This window comes from Colletotrichum jinshuiense, chromosome 9 (genome assembly GCF_051148585.1).
Source record: "Colletotrichum jinshuiense chromosome 9, complete sequence".
NCBI classification, from domain to species: Eukaryota; Fungi; Ascomycota; class Sordariomycetes; order Glomerellales; family Glomerellaceae; genus Colletotrichum; species Colletotrichum jinshuiense.
The window spans coordinates 3,763,592-3,782,134 of NC_139316.1; the positions used below are offsets into that span (position 1 = coordinate 3,763,592).

Consider the following 18,543-nt stretch of genomic DNA (forward strand, 5'->3'; position numbering starts at 1 on the left):
TATCCCTTGTTTATTGAGGCATCGTTTCATGATTCGACCTTCTAGGACAGCTATACTAAAATATCCGATATGGTGTGGTAAGGAAGTGAAACGCTATCCATGGGCGATCTTATGTTATGTAACCGCGTCTTTTGACTTTGCCCTGTGATGCCGCGGCCCCCGAATTTTACACGCCCGCTTGGTTGCCAGAACCAAGAGCTTCCATGTAAAAGGGGACTTGCAATATGTCATGACGGCGGCTGATGCCTAATGCCGCTCCCTCTGCCCCGCATGACATTATCACGACAGAACTCTCTCCGCGTTTGACCAAACTCTCTCGATGCTGCTAGCACCAAGGCTTCGTCATAGGCGATCGCCACCTCGTCCATTGCCCCCATTCCCAAAAACCCACACCCGTCATGCCATGGTAGGCGGGTTCACCACGTGCCACTGCCGATTGCCAAGCGCCAAACGTGTCGAGGCATCGCTTGGGTCCAGCCCGCGCCGGGACCAGCTCGCCCTCCCCCTTGACCCCTGCATCCCACCGCAGCATGGAGGTCCGGTGAAGCAGATACTGACAGGGCGGGGGTGGGATCTCTGGGGGCGCCCAGTCGGCCAGGGCGTAACGGGCCACCTGGAGCCCACCTGACTGGTGCGCCAATCGCATCTCGGTCGAGGCTACATGTCAGTCGATGTCCGGTCGAAGGCCAAACACGCCGGGGCCATGACAGGCTCACTCATCAGACAAGCGCAATATCCACAGGAGACCCATCAAAAAAGAGGCCCCGTTCATGATCCTCACGATCTGCAACATGGGGGTAATGAGGCGTCCTCGAGGGCTTAGCCGTTTCGCGGGTCCAACCAGGCTGGATGTGGAGACGTTTTGACAAGAAACGTATTTGGAATGCCTTAATACAACTCCGAGATGCTCGTACTTTGACGCAGAAATGAATCGCCAGCAGTTCCGCAGAGATATTTTTGACAGCGCCGGTTTTACTGGCAATGCAGGCCGGGCGAAGAGAAGGAATGGAGAAGGAGACACATCCAAGAACACCAAAAAACAACAGAGCTACCATCACGTCCATGGGGCATTGGATGGTCAAGTAGGCTGAGGGAATCAGTCTCTATTGGGTCAAATTCGTTGGTCTATGTCTACCACATCTCCAAAATCAAAGACATCGGGGCGAGTCGTTCAAGAGTTGGCAATCTCCTCGTCGGAAACAGCATGTGAACCTCCCTCACACCGGTACCCTTGAGCTTGCTTGATCCACTGATATCCCATGGGGCACCTTCCAATCCGCGCCGCCTTTTTGCGCTGCTCTTCTTCCTTCTTCCGCCGCTCTTCCTCCTCGATCAACTCCTTGACAATGGCTTCACGTGCCGCGCCGGCCGCTTCCCGCTGTGCCTTGAGCAAGGCCTGGTACTTGGCCTCTCTCTCGTCCTGGGCCTTCTTGTCGCGTTCCAGCTGTTCCCAAACCTCGTCGCTGACACCAGCATCCCGTACTGCCTTTTTTCTTCCGTTGTCAACATCTTCGACGGGGCTCTCGGGGGGCGTACAGGTCGTCTCGTCTGCCGCTGTTGCGGACTGGTGCTGTGTCTGGATGTTGTCCCGGGTTTGTATCAGCGGTGGCATCTGCATAGTCTGCGGCCCGGCCATTCCGCGTACGTGTGCGGCTTGCCTGCTGCGGGTCTCGCGCTCGTTAAACATCTTGTCGAGCTCCGTCTCAACAATCGCCTCTGTGATCGTGACGCATGTACCTCGCCGGAGCTTGACGGCCTCGTTTAAGATGGACTTGACCAGACTCTCCATGTCACGAGCGCTGGCCCAGCTGGTCTGCATGGACAGCCCACGAAGTATGCTAATGACGTCTTCCTTGAACTCTGAGGTTGGGTTCTGTAAGCAGTCCAGCACGAGGCTGTTATTCGTCTTCTCGAGCATGTGCTTCTGCTTCAGGAGGAGCTGTAGGATTAGGTCGTAGCAGTTATTTGGGCTGAGGCTGTGGAAGTCGATGACTTCGGGGAACCGGCTGGACATGCCCGGATTAATTGAAAGCAACCGGTTGATATCGTCATCGTATCCTGCCAGGATGATCACAAGGCGCCCCTTGTACTTTTCTTTGGTGACTGAGTCGACTAGCTCGTCGACTGCCTCCTTGGCAAAGCCACCGTCGGCGAGACGGTATGCCTCGTCTATGAACAAGACCCGACCGAGAGCCTTGTCGAGAAGTTGCCGTACTTTGGGACCAGTCTGCCCCACGTATTGGCCTATGAGATCGGATGCAGAGCAGTCTAAGACATCGCCATTGGCTAGGAAGCCCATGTCGTAGAAGACCTTACCCATCTTCCTCGCAGTTGAGGTCTTGCCCGTTCCCGGAGGGCCGCGGAAGAGAAAGTTGAAGGGAATGTTCTCCTTAGGGTTCATCCCAAGTTCTTTCAGAGCCCGGACATTGTTCTGGAAACCTTCAAGAGTCGCAACGATGGTTTCGCACCCAACAGTGTCCTCGAACAGCATGGCCACGTTGGTATCAGCCCGCTCCGCGCGATCAAAGTCCTCGTCAAAGTCCAGAGCTTCGAGCGTGGAGACTTGACTGGTCTGTTTCGATGTGAGACGTCGTTGGTGGCGGGATTTCGCGTCGTCCAGTAGATTGTCTACTTCCCCGGCGTTGCCGAAGTTGGGTCGATTTCGAGCACGATCCAGCATTTCCATTGCAACTCGCTTGGCCTGGTCCGTTGCTGAGAACCCCTGCTGCTGGAGTTTTTGGTCCAGGATCTTGCGCAAGTCGGCGCTATCAAAGTCTTGAAAGAGGAATGCAGACGATAGAGGGAACCGTCGGCTGAGACCGGGGTTGACATTTTGGAACATGTCCTCCATCTGGTCCTTGTAGCCTAGAAGCAGTACGCAACGATCCTCTCCGGGGACACTCTGAACTTCGGCGACGATTGTGTCAATGACAGCGGTCTTGTAAGGGTCCGAGACGCTTCCATTCGAGCCGCCACCGCCGTACAAACCGTACGCCTCGTCAATGACAAGGACCTTGCCGACCGTGGATGCGAGAATCCCTTTGGTTTGGGCTTCGGAGCCACCCAAAACAGCGCCCACGAAGTCGGCCGGCTTCTTGACGACCACTTATGTGAATTAGCATTGAACACGAGACTTGCAGTGAACACTCACCTTCTCCATTTGATAAGAGCCCAAGGCTCACAAGAATCTGGGCGTACAACTTCGCGACTGTGGTCTTTCCGGTTCCGGGTGATCCGAGGAATACCTTGTTCAAGGAGTACTCGATGATAGGTTCTTCGGCAAGCTCCCGGAGGTAGTTGGTTTGGATGCTGTCAACCAGAGCTCGGACTGAATCCTTGACCGACGGAAGTCCGGTAAGGGCTTGCAGCTTAGTCCAAGCTTTACATTTGCCCAGTGCACTCGAGGGTTCCGGTCCTATCAAGTCCTCCTTCGTGAACAAGAAGTCGTCCGGTTTCACTCCGGAGCGCCGATCTTTTTGGAGCCTGTTGGCCTGTCGGCTGGATATCTTGGCAAGCATGTTTTCGACTGCTCTCGCGTTGCCGAACCCTTCTTTTCCCCGTCCTCGACCGAGTCTACGGGTTGCGACGCGCAGGTAAAGATCGGCTTCCCACTTCATGCGACCTTTGTATTTCTTCCTCATCTGCACTTGAAGGATCCGCAGAAGCTCGCCGTCGTCATAGTCGTCAAACTTCATCTCGATCGGGAACCGACTTGGGAAGCCGGGGTTGTGCGCGAAGAAGGATTCCATCTGCTTATTATAACCAGCCAAGATAAAGACTACTCTTCCGGTAAGGTTCTCGACTTCGGCCAGGAGGAAATCAAGCACGGCCCGGCCGCCGGGACTGTTGCCAGACGAGAGCTGGTAAGCCTCATCGACGAAGACCACTCCGCCGCCGTCGTTCAGAACATCGTCTAGCAGTTGCTGGCAGCCACTGACCCCCATTGACGCAAGCTTGGAGCCAGAGGTCTCTTTGAAGCAGCTTCCAGCAATGACGCCAACTGATGTCAAAAACTTGCTGTAGATTCGCGCAACGGTTGTCTTGCCTGTAATTGATTAGCCACCGATGACTGACTATACACTACCAAGAACGAATTTACCAGTGCCCGGGTTTCCGAGAAGGGTGCAACCGAATCTCTCATTTGACAGCGAAATGTCTTGGCGGACCGCGGTATCAACCTTGGACTTGATTGAGAGAAACTCCTGCTTGACACTTTCGAGGCCAATCATACCCATCAGAGTATCCAAAGCGCTGCTGCTTGCCCCGTCTTGCTTCTTCATCTTATTCCATTCTTCTTGCGAACTGTCAGGGGCTGGTGGCACATCCGTCCGCTGCTTATCTGTCTGAGTAGTGGCATTTGGGGTTTTCTGGCGGGCTTCCGCCGCGGCTCGCATCTTCTCCGCTCGCGATCTCGTTTGCTTGAGTGTTTCGAGTTCTCCGCGAGTTTGCCCCAAGGTCTTTTCCTGGTCCTCTTTCTCCTGGGCGTACTTGAGCAAGCGTCGTTCGTGATCCAGCTCGTCCTGCATCTGTTGGAGCGCTTGGGCGTATCGCTTCTGGGCCAAATGGCGGTCGTGCTCCATTTTCAGGTCTCGCTGGATTCTTCTTCGATTGTCTTCATCTTCCTTACGGCAAGAAGGACAAACAATGTTTTTCTCGGTGCAACGGACACTGAAGCGGTGGCCTCTATCACACTTTTTCTTGATGCGGCTTTCGCACAGTACCTTGCTGTGATCCGCAATGCGGTGGCAGCGCATTTGGCACATGTGCGTGCCACAGGATAAGGGAGCGTTGCTATTAATGCCATGGTCAGCTCCGGTGCCCACAGTAGGCAGCAGTCCTGTATGCCTTTCGACTCACCAAGGTTCGTCACAGCCTCCATCGGGGCATTTATCGTCAAAGTCCTCAGGGCTAGTAAGCAACGCAGTTTTCTCGGGATGTTGTTGACAGCGGATAGCCACGCCATCATGCAGATACTCCTTCTCTTTGAGCAGGCTGAAAAAGGGCACCCAGACTTCTTTGCCTTGTAAAGATGCCATGAACGTTTCCATGTTCCCAATCATGATCAGGCATTCTCTCGCTCGAGAGCATAACACATTCAGACGCTCAGGTGCCTTCATGAACCCAATGTCACCCTTGTTGTTGCTGCGAGTTAAGGATGCGATGACGATGTCGCTCTCTTCACCTTGGTAATTGTCTGAAAATGTCAGTCCAACAGTCTGGATAGGCAGCACATTGGTCTTACCTATAGTCGACAGCTTAATCCGTCCCGACCCAGACTTCACTTTGCTCGCTGCTACGGTCATCAATCCCGCACGGATGAGCTCGAACGAGTCCAAGTCGTTCAGACATGGGTCGTTTTCTTGGCTCAACAGCTCCTTGAGTAAATGAAGCTGTCCCAAATAGGGCGTGAGAACCACGAGGTTCTCCGTTCGATATCCCTGTTGCCCCAAGTATCTAACAAGCTTAAGGACCATCTTCGCCTCGAACTGGTTCCTCTTGCTCGAGGGCACCCCATTGTCCCGTCGGTCGGTGATCTGGTCCGTCAAGTCTTCCAGGTGGCTGTGGTTGATGAAGCTGACTCTTCCTTGCAGTCCCTTGGGTTCTTTGCGTTTCTTGGTCTTCTCGTCGTCCATCAAATCAGGATATGTCATTTTTCGAACAAGATCTGAGATGTCGGGGTGCATCCGGTGTTGCTTCTGAAGCGTGACGTGATCATGCCCTTGCAGAATCAGTCGTTCGAAGAGCGAGCGGTTGAGATCGAAGCCATTCCCCTTCTCTACGCTAAGCGCGTAGTTGTTAATCTTGGGTCGCAGTTGCTTGTGGTCGCCAATCAAGATCAACTGGCTCGTTTCGCCATGTAGGGCGGTCAGGACATGAGCCTCGAGGATCTCACCGGCCTCTTCGACTAGGACAACATCTGGTTTGGCAGCCTTGATGAGTGCTTTGTATTTGGCGGCTGCAGTAGTTGTGCATCCAATGAGTCTCTTCGACTGGATGAACGCGCACTTGGATTCGTTGAATAGAGTTTCGACTTGTTTTTGAGCCTTGTCGAAGCGCTGGACTAACTCCTGCGCTTCTTCAACTCGTTCCCTTCGCAGACGTGCAACCCATGTCTGAATGCGCTCCCATCTCTGGGCTTTGGACATCTGCCAGATGTGCTTGCTATCGGCGGAGATATGATGACGAAGCTCGCCGGGATCTTTCCCTTGTGCCCATCGGTCGAGTAGATAGTCGGGTGCCATGACTTTGCCGTCCCTTCCTGCAAGCTGGAATCCTCCATCTTGTTCAGGCAGGAGAAATGCGACATAAAACGCCTGGTCATCGTCGAAGAACTCAAGAAAGTGGAGGATTTCCAATGGGCTGACGTTTTCCCGGACAAGCGCAGCGCATGCGTCCTCGATCTCCGTCCTGATTTCGCTTATATCTCTCTTTGCTCCATCAATCATCTGCCATGCGGATACGTTTCGGCGAAAACTCCCGCTTGCACGTGATTGTTTGTCGAGTGACAGCATCGAGGTTGATTCGGTCGACTTGGAGCCCAGCCGCACCATGTCACCAGATGGGATGCCGATCTTCATCAAGTCTTCGAGAAACTGGTCGAGCGCATGATTTGTGTAACTGAGCACCAGAATACGTTTGCTGGGGTCTTTCAGCAACAACTTGGTTACCAGTGCACCCACAAACGATTTTCCGGTCCCTAGAACAACGCAAATCAGTGTCGGGGTCTTTATTTCGGTTGTTTAAGGATGGGAAGGATTGCACAAGTCATAGAAGTGACAGAACAGCGTGGCAGCAAGGAGAAACACCCACTGGGCGACGTTGGATACGATTGAAATTTCACCTACCGGGAGGGCCTTGGATGAGGGCGACATGGCTCTCCAAGGCATGCAGCAGAGCTCGAATCTGAGACCCATCAAGATGGAGGCGCTTTTTGTCCAAGTTAAAGCCTCGTGATCCGCCTTCCAATATCTGCTCGAGCTCCCTTACATACGGTTGCATTAAAGGAGACTGGTGCAACGATTCGGCCAGGTCGTCTACCTCATCGGTCTCAAGGTGGAGAAGCTTTCCTCCCAAAGGCATCTCCGTGACTTCCTGCAGACATTCCAATACAGGCTGATAAGCAAAGACCGGAGTATCAACTAGGATAAACCGGAGGTTATTTGGCGATTGGAGGGCAAGTAAAGCTCTCGCAGTGGCGTCGCTGCTGGTGAACTGCAAGGCTATGACAGGTGGATGCTTCATCAACTGATCAACATCCCGAAGGAGGAACGCAAACGCGACGATGTGGTTCTCTCCGCAAAGGGCGCCAAAGGACTGGTGGCGAAGGAAGCTTCTGTTGTCGTTCAAAAAGGCCTTGCGCTTGGGTACGGGTAGGTTTCGCAGAAACTGCAATCCATCGCGACAAGCGACAAGCACGGCACAGAAACGGCCTCTTTTCTCGTCTCCAGTGTCGATTCCGATCGGCAATAGGCCGGCAAGTATCTGAGCTTTCTTGTTGCTCCTCTTTCTGCCAGTGGCTACCTTCAGGTCTTCTCGGAGTTCCCCAAGCATGTCTTCGCGGAGAAGACGAAACTGGTTGTCGAGATGTACTCGCGGTCGTTTCGAGTGATCGACAGCAGCAACTTCTGCCGCCCGCTGGTAGAATGGCAGGGCGCTCGAGTAAAACTCGTCGCTGGTGGGAAAGATGGAAATATCCCGGAAGTCGGCGAAGTCGTTGTCATGACGGCCACCAGCCGCTTCACTGTCCTGCTTGGGCGAGGCAGAGGACCTGAGCGCAATGACTTTCTTGATTCGATAAGTGAGCTCTCGGGTCCGATGGTCTTGAGCTTCCTGGAATGGCTTCTGCAGCAAAGCAGCGGATATGTCGTCGACAATGCTGTTGAGTTCGTTCCCCGGAAAGCTTACAAGCTCAAAGCAAAGCCATGCGAACACGTGGAGTTCGTCATCGTTGAAACGAGATTCCCCAAAGGCTTGAAGAAGGCTGCCCCAGAGAGTAGGTGGCTGGACAATGATGAGGAGGATTCGATGAAGAAGCTGGCCGTTGTACACCATCTTCACTCCGGGATCACTCAAGTAGTCAATGAACGGAATGACGTGCGTACGGGCGAATGAGAATGATGAGTCAATTCGGATGCTCTGTTGAATGGCATTCCGCGCTACATCGCTCGCCGTGATGATCTCCAAACACGCAGGCGGCGAGGGGCTGGTTCGGACCGCTTCGAGGAACAGCCGGGCGTCGTTAGCCGTCGCGATTGCTCTACCGCCTTTGGTAACTTCTCCGAAGACCTTCCGCAGGCGAGCGGCACGGGCCGCTTCCGAATTGGTGTGTGCCATGACTGCCGGCGACAAGACGTGCAAATGACAAGGCCGGTGTTCGCTAAACCGCAGTTCTTTAAGGCCAGAGGGCTGACGCCTATATCAATTGCGCAGCAAGAGAGGGTGATCAAGTGCAGACAATGACAATGATTTTGGCTGGTTCGCGTGATCTTCCAGCCTGGCTGGTCGACTGAAATACAGAGAACGGACAATCAGTTGATGGGGCTTTAATGACACCGACAGACTGCAGCCTTCTCGGGGGAGCGGTGACTACTTATCACATGTCTCGCCTCGTTTCCTGCCAGGCAAGCAGGCTAGGTTAGGCTTTGGCGCCCAACAGCTTTGTTGGGGGCAGTGAAATGAAATCAAAGTAGAAATACCACCAACAGAAAGCCGTCGAATGTTGGTCTCGGCCGTCGTTGGTCGCGCGGCAAGAGGCGTGGTCGGCCTCCAGCATGAAGGCTGCATAAAGCCGCAGCAAAGGCCTCTAACTGGGTCGACTCCTGCAAGGCCAAACGGCCGCTGGGCATACTTCAAAAAGGCCGGTTAACGCGCAGTCATTTTGGTTTTCCCGTCCGACTCATCCAACTCGAACCCAACATCCCAAGACATGGACAGACTACAGAGACGTGGAAACTTTCGAGGGGATTTCGGCCGGCGTCGGCCCGAACCCAGAATGCCGTTGCCGTCGCTATCGCCATCGCCGCCGTTGGGAGCTTTGGTAGAGACGGTCAACATCGCGGACCTGTCAAAGCCAGCCATTGCATTTGAATCCTCTGCTCGGGTGAGCGGCTGCATGCCTATAGCATCGTACAATTGGCTAGATAGAACGGCATCATCGATCTTGGTCCCAGGTATGTGACACCGTAGCGCTGAGTAGCATTTTTTCTGATTGCACCAGGTGCCCCGGCCAAATGGACACCGCTTTCACACCCTAGAAGACTATCAGAGGATAGCGGTGTCTACTATCGTGACAAGAATGCCGCCCGATACCCGGCTCATCCGATGGAACCAGCCGCCCAGGCTGTTCTGACGATGCATCCGGAGCCTCTCGAGAGACCGGTTGATCTCGTTGCATGTGGTGGTACAATTGGGAGTCTGCTCCGTTTCATTCGGGGCGATGAGCGACCTTTCCGAATGCTCGTGGAGGTGGTCGGTGGCGCTGTCCACTTGATTCGCAGGGAAAACTCGCCCAAAGAGATCATCCCAGACGTCAGGGGCTATGGCCACACGTTTCCAGACGCTTACACGACGTGGGATGCTGATGTCCGCGGCTCGGCATCCCATCAACGGATCCTCCAATATGACTTTGGTGGTCTTGGCTGCATTGTCCGGCACGAAGGCGACGGCTACCTCAAGGATAAACTCGGGAGATCGTTGAAAACATCACGTCCCGCATGTGTCGAGAAGAGCACTGTCGAGGGGCTCATTGCTGGCATGGATGCCAATAGGATGAACACAAGAACTCCTGGCGAATCGTCTCGACTGCGATTGCAGTCTGGGGGCTTCGAGGTTCCCCAGTCAGCCATATTCGACCTCAAGACCCGGTCAATGTTTCGCAAAGGAAAAGACTTCCTGGGCGAGGAACTCTCTCGCCTCTGGGTGTCACAGATCCCCAACTTCGTCCTTGCATACCACGAACGTGGCACCTTCACCGAAATTGAGGTCATGGATGTGGCTGAGAGGGTCAAGGCCTGGGAGAAGTCAATGAACAAAGAGCTCTCTCAGCTGGCAGCGCTCCTGCACCGCATCGTCCGGCTTGCTCGGGCGAGTCCAGATGGCAGGCTCGAGATCAGCAGGCAATTGGTCAACAAGCTGGACATCCGAGCCCAATCTCCCGGGTTGTCGCCAGCGTTCTCAGTTGAGGTGAAGAAGAAATGGGAGAGCTGGCTGACTGCCAACGCCAAGAGTGATGGGGGTAAGGGCGAAGAGGACATGATTGTATGGAGCGATGGGGAAGGCGACTATACTGCCTGCTCGGAGAAGTGCTCGTACTGCGGGCGATGCACGTACTGACGTTTCAGCGGCGCCGAAACAACCAAGGAGCGCGACGCGACAGTGATTTTGGAATGTTGGATTCTTCCTCGTGTTTATGGCTACAAGATTGTTCAATGCTTGGGTTGGTTATCGCGGATAGTGGTATCATGCAATTGGGGGTTAGCTATATGTCTTTAGTTAGTACCAGTGCTTTCGAATCTGTTTACCAAACCCCAGTGAGTAAAGCCAAGTCCCGCCCTGATGCAATATGAGGATATTTGGCGTGCCTCACGGATACCACAGGAGCTCCGCCAGCTGCCCGGTTAATCATGTTGCACAAATGATGCATATTTGACTTGGTGGTCCTAAGGTATTCGCGGAAGTTCCGGACTGCTTGAAGTACAAGATGGCACATAGTGAATGCATGAAGCGGCGATGTCTTGTGGATGAGCACACTCTCGACGCGCCAGGGCATGACGGCACCCATAAAAACATGATCACGTGATGGTCTGGTGGGGACGGGTATGTGCGGCTTGGCCCGGTGAACCCGTTTCGGTGAACGCAGTCGCTCACCGAGCCCATCATCAACTGCCCCGTCATGTAGCAGCAACATCCCCCAAGAGCTCTGCAGGTATAACTACAAGTATTGTTATGTAGAGTATCAATTCTTGGCAGTCTTTTCTGTCTCGCGATGCTTCTGTTAAGGTATTCTATGTCAAAGTCGGATCTAACAATGCCGTGTTCAGGTGTGTGACAAACCGCGCTTAGCGAGGCATGAGCACCATCGCCGAGAGCCCCTACAAACTGTTTTGCCTCATTATATGAACATTTTCTAGTATTTCCTGGACATACACAATGTTTGCCTTGTTGTAGTGATGGGAGATTCCGGTAGTGAGGGGTACGTCACCGGCCGTGCATCGGGCCGTCGATGGCGAGGAATCTAACATTGAGTGCAACTTTATATCGCACCACACTCCGTCGAAACGCAGGCCAAAGAATTAATTTGTGATTCGGGTAGTATTATCTGGTCTTGGTACATGATTTCCGACTTAGTTGATGTGTTTTTTGTGTTTGTGGACCGTCATGCTATTTTTTCACTTATTATTAACCCATTTATAAAACCAAACTTAATACGACATGCCAACAAGTCACTCTATTCACCAATGCCTGGGGGGATTCGGCAATGAGTCGCCGGCCTTTTCAATGACTAGGCACCAGAATTTACACATTGTTGATAGTTTCTAGAGCATCCATTCTGTTGGAGCTGGCATGGTGCCAGCTCCAACCCGGTCACCACGATGGCGCTGTTGGTGGTGCGGCGGTTGATACACTTTGCTACGCGATTCAGCGAAACTCACTTGATCTCCCGCAGCAACACCGGTACCCCCGCGAATAATACGAGAATACGAGCAAGCATTCCAATACTACTGGCCTCATATAGCGGTCGGCGGCCTGCGAGGCTGAGCAGTCTCAGCCGGCGGCAACGGGGGGACGGGGGGTGGCGGCGGGCGGACGGACGCCCAACTTTGGCCTCCAACACCAACGTCGCCCATCACCAACATAAAGTGGGGCCTTGTTTTTTTCTCGCTCCTACTCTCTTCCAACCCTTTTGATATACGCCTCGCACTCTGCCTAATAGACCGGGATTGCCGAGGGAAAAGGGAAAAAAAAAGGAAGAACTGGACGACGAAAAGGGCAGGCAGGGCCCGGTGATGTCTGCCTTCCTCGCGGCAAGGGAAGCAAACGGCGGCCGAAAAGCGCGGCCGTCATCCAAGACAAACACCTGCAGGAGGACGGGGGACCTTGTGCTCATCCACCTCGACTCACAACCTCGTCACGTCACGTCGCCTTCTGCTCCCCATCGTCGTCGTCGTTGTTGGCCTCCTGCGTTCCCATCTACGCCTGCGGGAAAAGTCATTCCATACCCAACTACTTCCTTCTTTTTAGACTCGTCCTCGTTGCCATAAAATCCCCGCCCGGCACCGGGCATCATCTCACACCTCAAATCCCACGCGCGTGCGCATCTCACTCACTCACTCGGCGCTCACCGAAATTTATCCATCATTCACCGGGCGACGAAAACCCTCGTGTATAAAGTTTCCTTCTCTCTAATCTGATATAGTCACCATCGCATCCTATCCCTTTGAGCGCGATCCTCCGTACCTTCCCAAAACAGACGTCATGGCCTACCTCCAGCCCCAGAACCCGTACGGGACCCCCTCGGCGGCTATCGAGCCCACCCAAGCCTACGTCCAGCAGCTCCGCTCCATGACGCACCGCAGAGACGTCCTCGCCAAGAACGGCTTCGTCGTCAACTCGCTCTCCGACGCGGACATTGACGATAAGAAGCGATGCCGCAGGTGCAACGCCCGCTGTGAGTCTCCGTTCTCCAAATACCGCTCCCTTCCGCCACCCCATTCAGAATTCGCTGACACACCGCGGCAGGCTCCAACACGAGGAACAGGTTCAAGTCCGACGGAAAGGATGGCCAGAAGGGAACCAGGAAGCCCTTTCTCAAATCCGCGCCATCGTCTCAGCCCAGGGCCAAGCCAAACTCCGCGCTCGCCCTCAACTCCGACGGCATCGTCAGCAAAGACAACGACCAAGAAGGCAAAAAGCCCTCCAAGCCGGTCCTGAAATGCCAATACCACACCGGCCGCGTCGCCCGCATGGTAACTTGAACACCCCCCTTCCTTCTCCCTCATCCCCTTCATCGAGACACACGAAAGCCATGACTAACATCGCCGCCAGTACTGGAGCTGCTGCCGCGCCTTCGTCTCCGCCCCGGGCTGCACCTACGCCCCGGACCACCTCACCAGGGCCTACACCCCCGGCGACCTCGCCGCCCGCCACCAGTACCACCGGACCCCCGCCCACGCCCTTCTTGACCTCTCCTCGACCGCCGCGGCCTCCCCCCCGGCCCGGCACCCGCGCCGCGCCGTCGCCATCGACTGCGAGATGGGCACCGCCTACGACGGCGAGTCGGAGCTCATCCGCCTCACCCTCGTCGACTACTTCACCGCCGAGATCCTCCTCGACAGCCTCGTCTGCCCCGACGTCCCCATGCAGCACTACAACACGCGCTACTCGGGCGTCTCCCGCCAGGACATGGACGAGGCCCGGTCCAAGGGCAAGTGCATCGCCGGCGGGCTCGCCGCCGCCCGCGCCGAGGTCTGGCGCTGGGTCGGCCCCGAGACCGTCGTCGTCGGCCACGCCGTCCACAACGACCTCGCGTCCCTGCGCTGGATTCACCCCCTGGTCGTCGACTCCTTGATTCTCGCGACCGCGGCCCGGGCCGAGAGGGAGAAGAGGGAGGAGGAGGAGGCGGAGGAGGAGGAGAGGAGGAAGAAGGCTGCTGCCGCCGCCGCCGTCGCCGTCGCCCTTCAGGAAGGCGACCTCATCTCCTTTGACGAGCTTCGGGTCTCGACCCCCGCAGACGACGAGAAAAACGCCGGCGGCGACACGGCGGAAACGGAAAGGGGGAAGCGCAAGTCGGGCGGCCTGTCCCTAAAGGCCCTGGCGGCCGAGTTGCTCGGCCGCTCCATCCAGAAGGGCAAGATGGGCCACGACAGCCTGGAGGACGCGCTCGCGGCCAGGGACTTGGTTCACTGGTACGTCGCGCAGAAGTGTACGGAGTTGCAAGCGCAGACTCAGGGGCAGGGGCAGGTGGACATTGCGGGTTTCTGGTGACGAGGAGGCTCCGCAGAATGACGGGTGTCCATGCGAGGTGGTGGGGGGCGGCACCAACTTGGGTGGTGCAGAAGCCTTCACGACACAGCGGACCGATGAGAAATGATGGAATGATCAGAATAGATAATTTAATGCCTCCCTGGGCGAGGCCTACGAGTTCATGGGCTTTCGCCCCGACTTCCTTTTCACCCCGCAGTGCCCTCTCTATAACGGGCACCGTCTCATGGTCTCGCCTCAAACATGTTTTGTTCCTCGTCAATGCTTAATTTAATAACCGTTGCCCTGACGGGCCGTGAACCCTTCCTGCATGTCCCCGCTGCTACCAAAACTCAATCAATGTGAAGAATTGAAAAGTAAAAGAAAAAAAAAAGGAAAAAAAGACCGTCCTCTCCCCCAAAGTCTACCGCCGCACAACAGTCGAATGAGAAAGGCCGAATGGCCAGTACCGTGTAAAGAACCTAATGAACCAAACGGTAGCCTGGGACGGAGGAAACCAATCACAGCCGTCAACGCCTCGGAGGAATGTTTGTGTAGCAACTAGTCTCTCCCCGATAAGAAGCGATGTCAATAGGGCTACATGGACCAAAAAAAGCCCAACAACCAAGGCAAAAGAGCAATCGACACTTTGCCTGTACCAATCCACTATGTTCCGGTGTTTCCCGCGCGCTCCTGGGTATATTGTCGTTGCGTATCTCATGCCAGTGTATCATAATCCCCTACTACTCCCCGAATCGGGTTGCATCCCATCAAAACCTCGATCACCTATAGGTTACATCTGTTGCCCAGTCGGCGTGGAAGGCTCCGGTGTGTCGGGGTCGAGAGGCCCCAACATCGATGCCTCCATGGAGATGACACTTGCTGGCCGATCGCGGTGGAACTCGGGACTCAGCATCGAGGCTTCCATGGATGCGGTGCTGGCACCCAGTGGTGTCGGTCTCCTGTTTGTGTATGCGGTGAAGCCGAGGTTCGTTCCTTGCGGCGAAAGCGTATTCGCTGTCGATGTGCTAGGTCCCGCACTCGTTGGAGAGTAGTGGCTGGACACGACCAAGGGCGATGGGTGGTTTGGCGTGCGCGTAATGGTTGGCGATCGGGTCGATTGCGGGAAGCTTGGACTTGAAGGGCTGAACAACAGAGGAGCCTGTCCCAGGGGTTGCGCAAACATGGGTACGGCGCCGGTCGGGGGCACATGGGTTGGCGGCGGCGGAGGAACTCCGTTTTGGGCGTTGCCGTTGACAAGGTTTTGTGCCAACAGGGGCTGTCCATCCACTGCCATCTCGCTGCCGTCGAGGCCCTCGAAATCGTCATCCTCGAGCGCATCCGCGTCGTCCGCTTCAGCATCGCCGTTTGCCTGCCCGGCATTGCCAGCCGTCGCGGCCCGAGGATCGACAGGCTGGCGTGAACCATAGCCCGCGATGCCGCTAGAACGAGGGGCGGACGAGTCACGCAAGCCTTCGTATTCGGGGGAAGAGTTTAGGTAGTCGCGGAGTCGCGAAACGCCGATGCCGGAGAAGACGCAAAACACTCCACGCTGGTGATCCGTGAATTCTGCATCATGGTTAGTTTTCCTTGTGGCCAAAGCGATGTCGTGGGCCTCAACATACCGGGAGGAGGAGGCCGGCAGAACTCGGCAAACTCTTCCCTGAGGAAAGCAGTCACTCCTGTCAAGCTGAGATGAGTAAGTCGTGGGCAGTAGTTCAGCAACTTGATGATGCTCTATTTTGGGTTAGCAGGGGGCCGGACGTTTCTTCGCGGAGGGCAAACATGCCTTAAGTGTCAAGTTGGTGCAGTAACTTAGATGGACTCTCTCGAGACTGGAGGAGTAGTACTCGTCGATGTTGCCGTTTGCGTCCCGGCGGGCGCGAGGGCGGTGGTTGGCGCGCGCAAGAGCAAACACGGACTCGTCGGTAATGCTGCTGCACTTGACAAGGCCGATTCTCTTGAGCTTGGGGAGCTGGGCCAGCTTCGTGACGGAGTCATCCGTGAGGAGTGTGCAGCAGCCAAGATCAATGTACCGTATGCGATTGCATTCCTTGACGAGCCGCTTCACGGCATCATCGGTGATGTGGCCGCAGTGACCCAGATGCAAGTAATGCAAGTTCTTACCGAGCTTCGAAATGGCATTAACAGCGACATCGGTGATGTTGCGACACTTGGCAAGCACAAGGTTGCGAAGACGCGGCGCAGCATCGATAATCTTCTGTACAGCCTGGTCGGTCAGCCTGGCGCATGAGGTCAGGTCCAGAATGCGGAGGTGATCGTATGTCCTGCCGACGGGCAGGGTCAAGAAGGCGCTGTCGTCGATCAGCTCGCAGCCTGCCAGCCGGAGCTCGCGGAGCGACTGGCCCTTTGCAATGAGGGCGGTGATGGGCTCGTTTCCAATCTGGGCACACTGGTGCAGGTCAATCTCGAGTATGTTCGGGCAGTTCTCGGCGAAGGATAGGATTGCGTTGTCTTGCAGTTGAGCACACTCGTTGAGTTTGAGCTGGAGAAATGTCAGCGAGGTCCAAAACGCGATGCGGGGGTGCGTCATGAATCAGTCACAAACGCAAACCGCCCAGGCTGCGCCCGAGGGGGGAGGGAGCAGAGAACGAACGACGCCAGGATAGGCCAAGGCGAACCAAATCATCTACGTACCCTCTTGATGAACCGACAGTTCTCGGCAAGCTTGATCATGCTGTCGTTGGTGATCAGGCGGCAGCCAGATATGTTCAGACCCTGTAGCCTCTTGCAGTGCTCGGCGATGGTCCTGATGGACACGTCCGAGATGTGCTCGTCGCCCGAAATATCGAGGGCAAGAAGCGAGGAGCTGTTTTCCACGAGGGCCGTCAGGCCCTGGTCGGTGAGGTTCCGGCAGTTCGTCAGTGTGAGGCGCTCGACGCGCGTGCACACGGACAGCGGGATGACGCTGCCATCGTTGATTCTATCAGCGAGGGGTGTGGCGGCAAGGTTGAGGCGCTTGATGAAGGCGCGGTAGGCGAAGAAGGGGTTCTCGAGCTGTAATGTTTGGCAGATGGACGAGTGGTTCTTCCAGTTTGTGCAGGCGGGACGATGCCACAGCAGGTCGACCGAGTTCTTTGCCCATCGCTTGCACGTCAGCATGCAGTGGAAGAGGTCGGACGAGTTGTTGAGCTTGGCGAAGATGGAGATCAGGATCTCGCTGGGCAGCCGGTTGACGGCGGGCTGGCACGGGTCGTCGTTGACCTGCATGTCCTCTATGTTGGGGACGCCGAGGGACGACTGCGAGTCGTTGCCGGCGATGAAGAAGTCTGACTCCTCGTTGTCGGCAGGGAGGGGGGAGTTTGTGGACGACGAGGAGCGGGAGTCTGGTGTGACTGACTGAGCAGCCATGATTTCTATTGAGGGGGCGGCGGGCCTCATGGTGAAGGACGGCGGCGGCGAAGCGAGCGAACAAACGGGTCGGCCGATCGAGGGATTCGCGGATTTTTCGGTCAAGGGGGCAAGGGGGAATCGAGACCCCAGTAGGAGAATGGGCGTTGCAGACGGCAGAGCGATGACAAGCCGAGGGATGCTGTTTGTCGTGGAGTCGTCGGGTTTGGGTTCAGGTTCGACGAGGTGAATGGCGGGGATTTGTCACCAGAACGAGGGTTTGAAAGGCGGACCAGTCCCACGAGGCCGACGGGACGCTGGACGCTGACGCCTGACCCACGGAAAATGGGAATGGAGAGGCTCCGACAGTGGTGGAGGATGGCCCGGCGGACGGTACCTAGAGTCGACCACGCTACTACTTGCCCTAGCAGCAACGGGGGGGCCGTAAGTGCAGTACCCGTGCAGTGCTCTGCTGTGTTGTGGTGCGCGCAGGGCAGGGCGGGAAGTGCTTGTGTGACGGACGGAGCACCAAGGTAACGGAGTGACGAGGCGAGGCGAGAAAGACCTAACAACAACAAAAAAGAAGGACGCCAGGGAGACGGAACTGTCGTCGGGGGAGGCGAGCAAATTGTATTGTGAAGGACGAAGCCGGTCTAAAGTTGGATGAGGGGGAGGGGGAAGGGAGAGTTCGCGTCGCGAGGACAGGGTCGTCAGGCGTGGTCTTGAGGAGAGTGGAAGCGGTGATTCAGATTTGCAGCAAGCACTGTCTCTCTCTGGCGCAGCAGCAGCGTGCAGAAGCAGTGCAGTGACCAAGGGTGAGTGGATGACGACGGGGTGGGAGACCAACAAGGCAAGGCCAGAGGCAGTTGGGGGCTTGGGTCTTGGGGCTTGGTGGAGGTGAGTCGGTCAGTGGGCGTAGCCGTGCTGATGGTGGTGGAGGAGGCGGTAGTGGAGAGGGAAGGGGGGAGGTGACACGCTGGGCTGCGCTGGACTGGAACTGGAACTGGAGCTGGAACTCTAGAAACTCTCTGGAACCGGGACCGGCCAGGACAAGGGCTGGGGGAGGCTCTCACGAAGGCGGAGGACGGTGCTCTGGTCTGGTCTGCTCTCTGCCGTGCTGTCGACTGGAGTTTCCTGTTCGTTGTGCGTGTTTGTGTTGGCGTTTGGTGGAGGAGGAGGAGGCTGATTGACGACCGGGGGGGTGGCTGCTGGGGGGCGCTGGGCTCTTTCTCT

The 18,543-nt window shown here is 55.9% G+C and overlaps 4 protein-coding genes across 4 annotated transcripts; 2 read left to right on the forward strand and 2 right to left on the reverse strand.

The window, feature by feature from the left end:
- Positions 1-1,171: 1,171 nt before the first annotated feature.
- EsH8_IX_000991 (P-loop containing nucleoside triphosphate hydrolase protein) lies at positions 1,172-8,334 on the reverse strand (the record flags this gene model as incomplete). Its single annotated transcript, XM_083267327.1, has 6 exons — positions 1,172-3,105; positions 3,152-4,045; positions 4,100-4,791; positions 4,858-5,194; positions 5,243-6,697; positions 6,846-8,334. 6 exons carry the CDS (start codon positions 8,332-8,334, stop codon positions 1,172-1,174), a joined length of 6,801 nt encoding a protein of 2,266 aa, XP_083130892.1.
- Positions 8,335-8,992: 658 nt separating this feature from the next.
- Positions 8,993-10,332, forward strand: EsH8_IX_000992 (uncharacterized protein; the record flags this gene model as incomplete). The annotated part of the gene is made up of 2 exons (XM_083267328.1): positions 8,993-9,170; positions 9,218-10,332. The coding sequence occupies 2 exons, from the start codon at positions 8,993-8,995 to the stop codon at positions 10,330-10,332; spliced, it is 1,293 nt and encodes a 430-aa protein (XP_083130893.1).
- A 2,142-nt stretch (positions 10,333-12,474) lies between these two features.
- EsH8_IX_000993 (3'-5' exonuclease) lies at positions 12,475-13,983 on the forward strand (the record flags this gene model as incomplete). The annotated part of the gene is made up of 3 exons (XM_083267329.1): positions 12,475-12,667; positions 12,739-12,965; positions 13,045-13,983. 3 exons carry the CDS (start codon positions 12,475-12,477, stop codon positions 13,981-13,983), a joined length of 1,359 nt encoding a protein of 452 aa, XP_083130894.1.
- A 769-nt stretch (positions 13,984-14,752) lies between these two features.
- Positions 14,753-17,361, reverse strand: EsH8_IX_000994 (F-box protein; the record flags this gene model as incomplete). Its single annotated transcript, XM_083267330.1, has 4 exons — positions 14,753-15,528; positions 15,585-15,696; positions 15,749-16,465; positions 16,618-17,361. The coding sequence occupies 4 exons, from the start codon at positions 17,359-17,361 to the stop codon at positions 14,753-14,755; spliced, it is 2,349 nt and encodes a 782-aa protein (XP_083130895.1).
- Between the last annotated feature and the right edge of the window lie 1,182 nt (positions 17,362-18,543).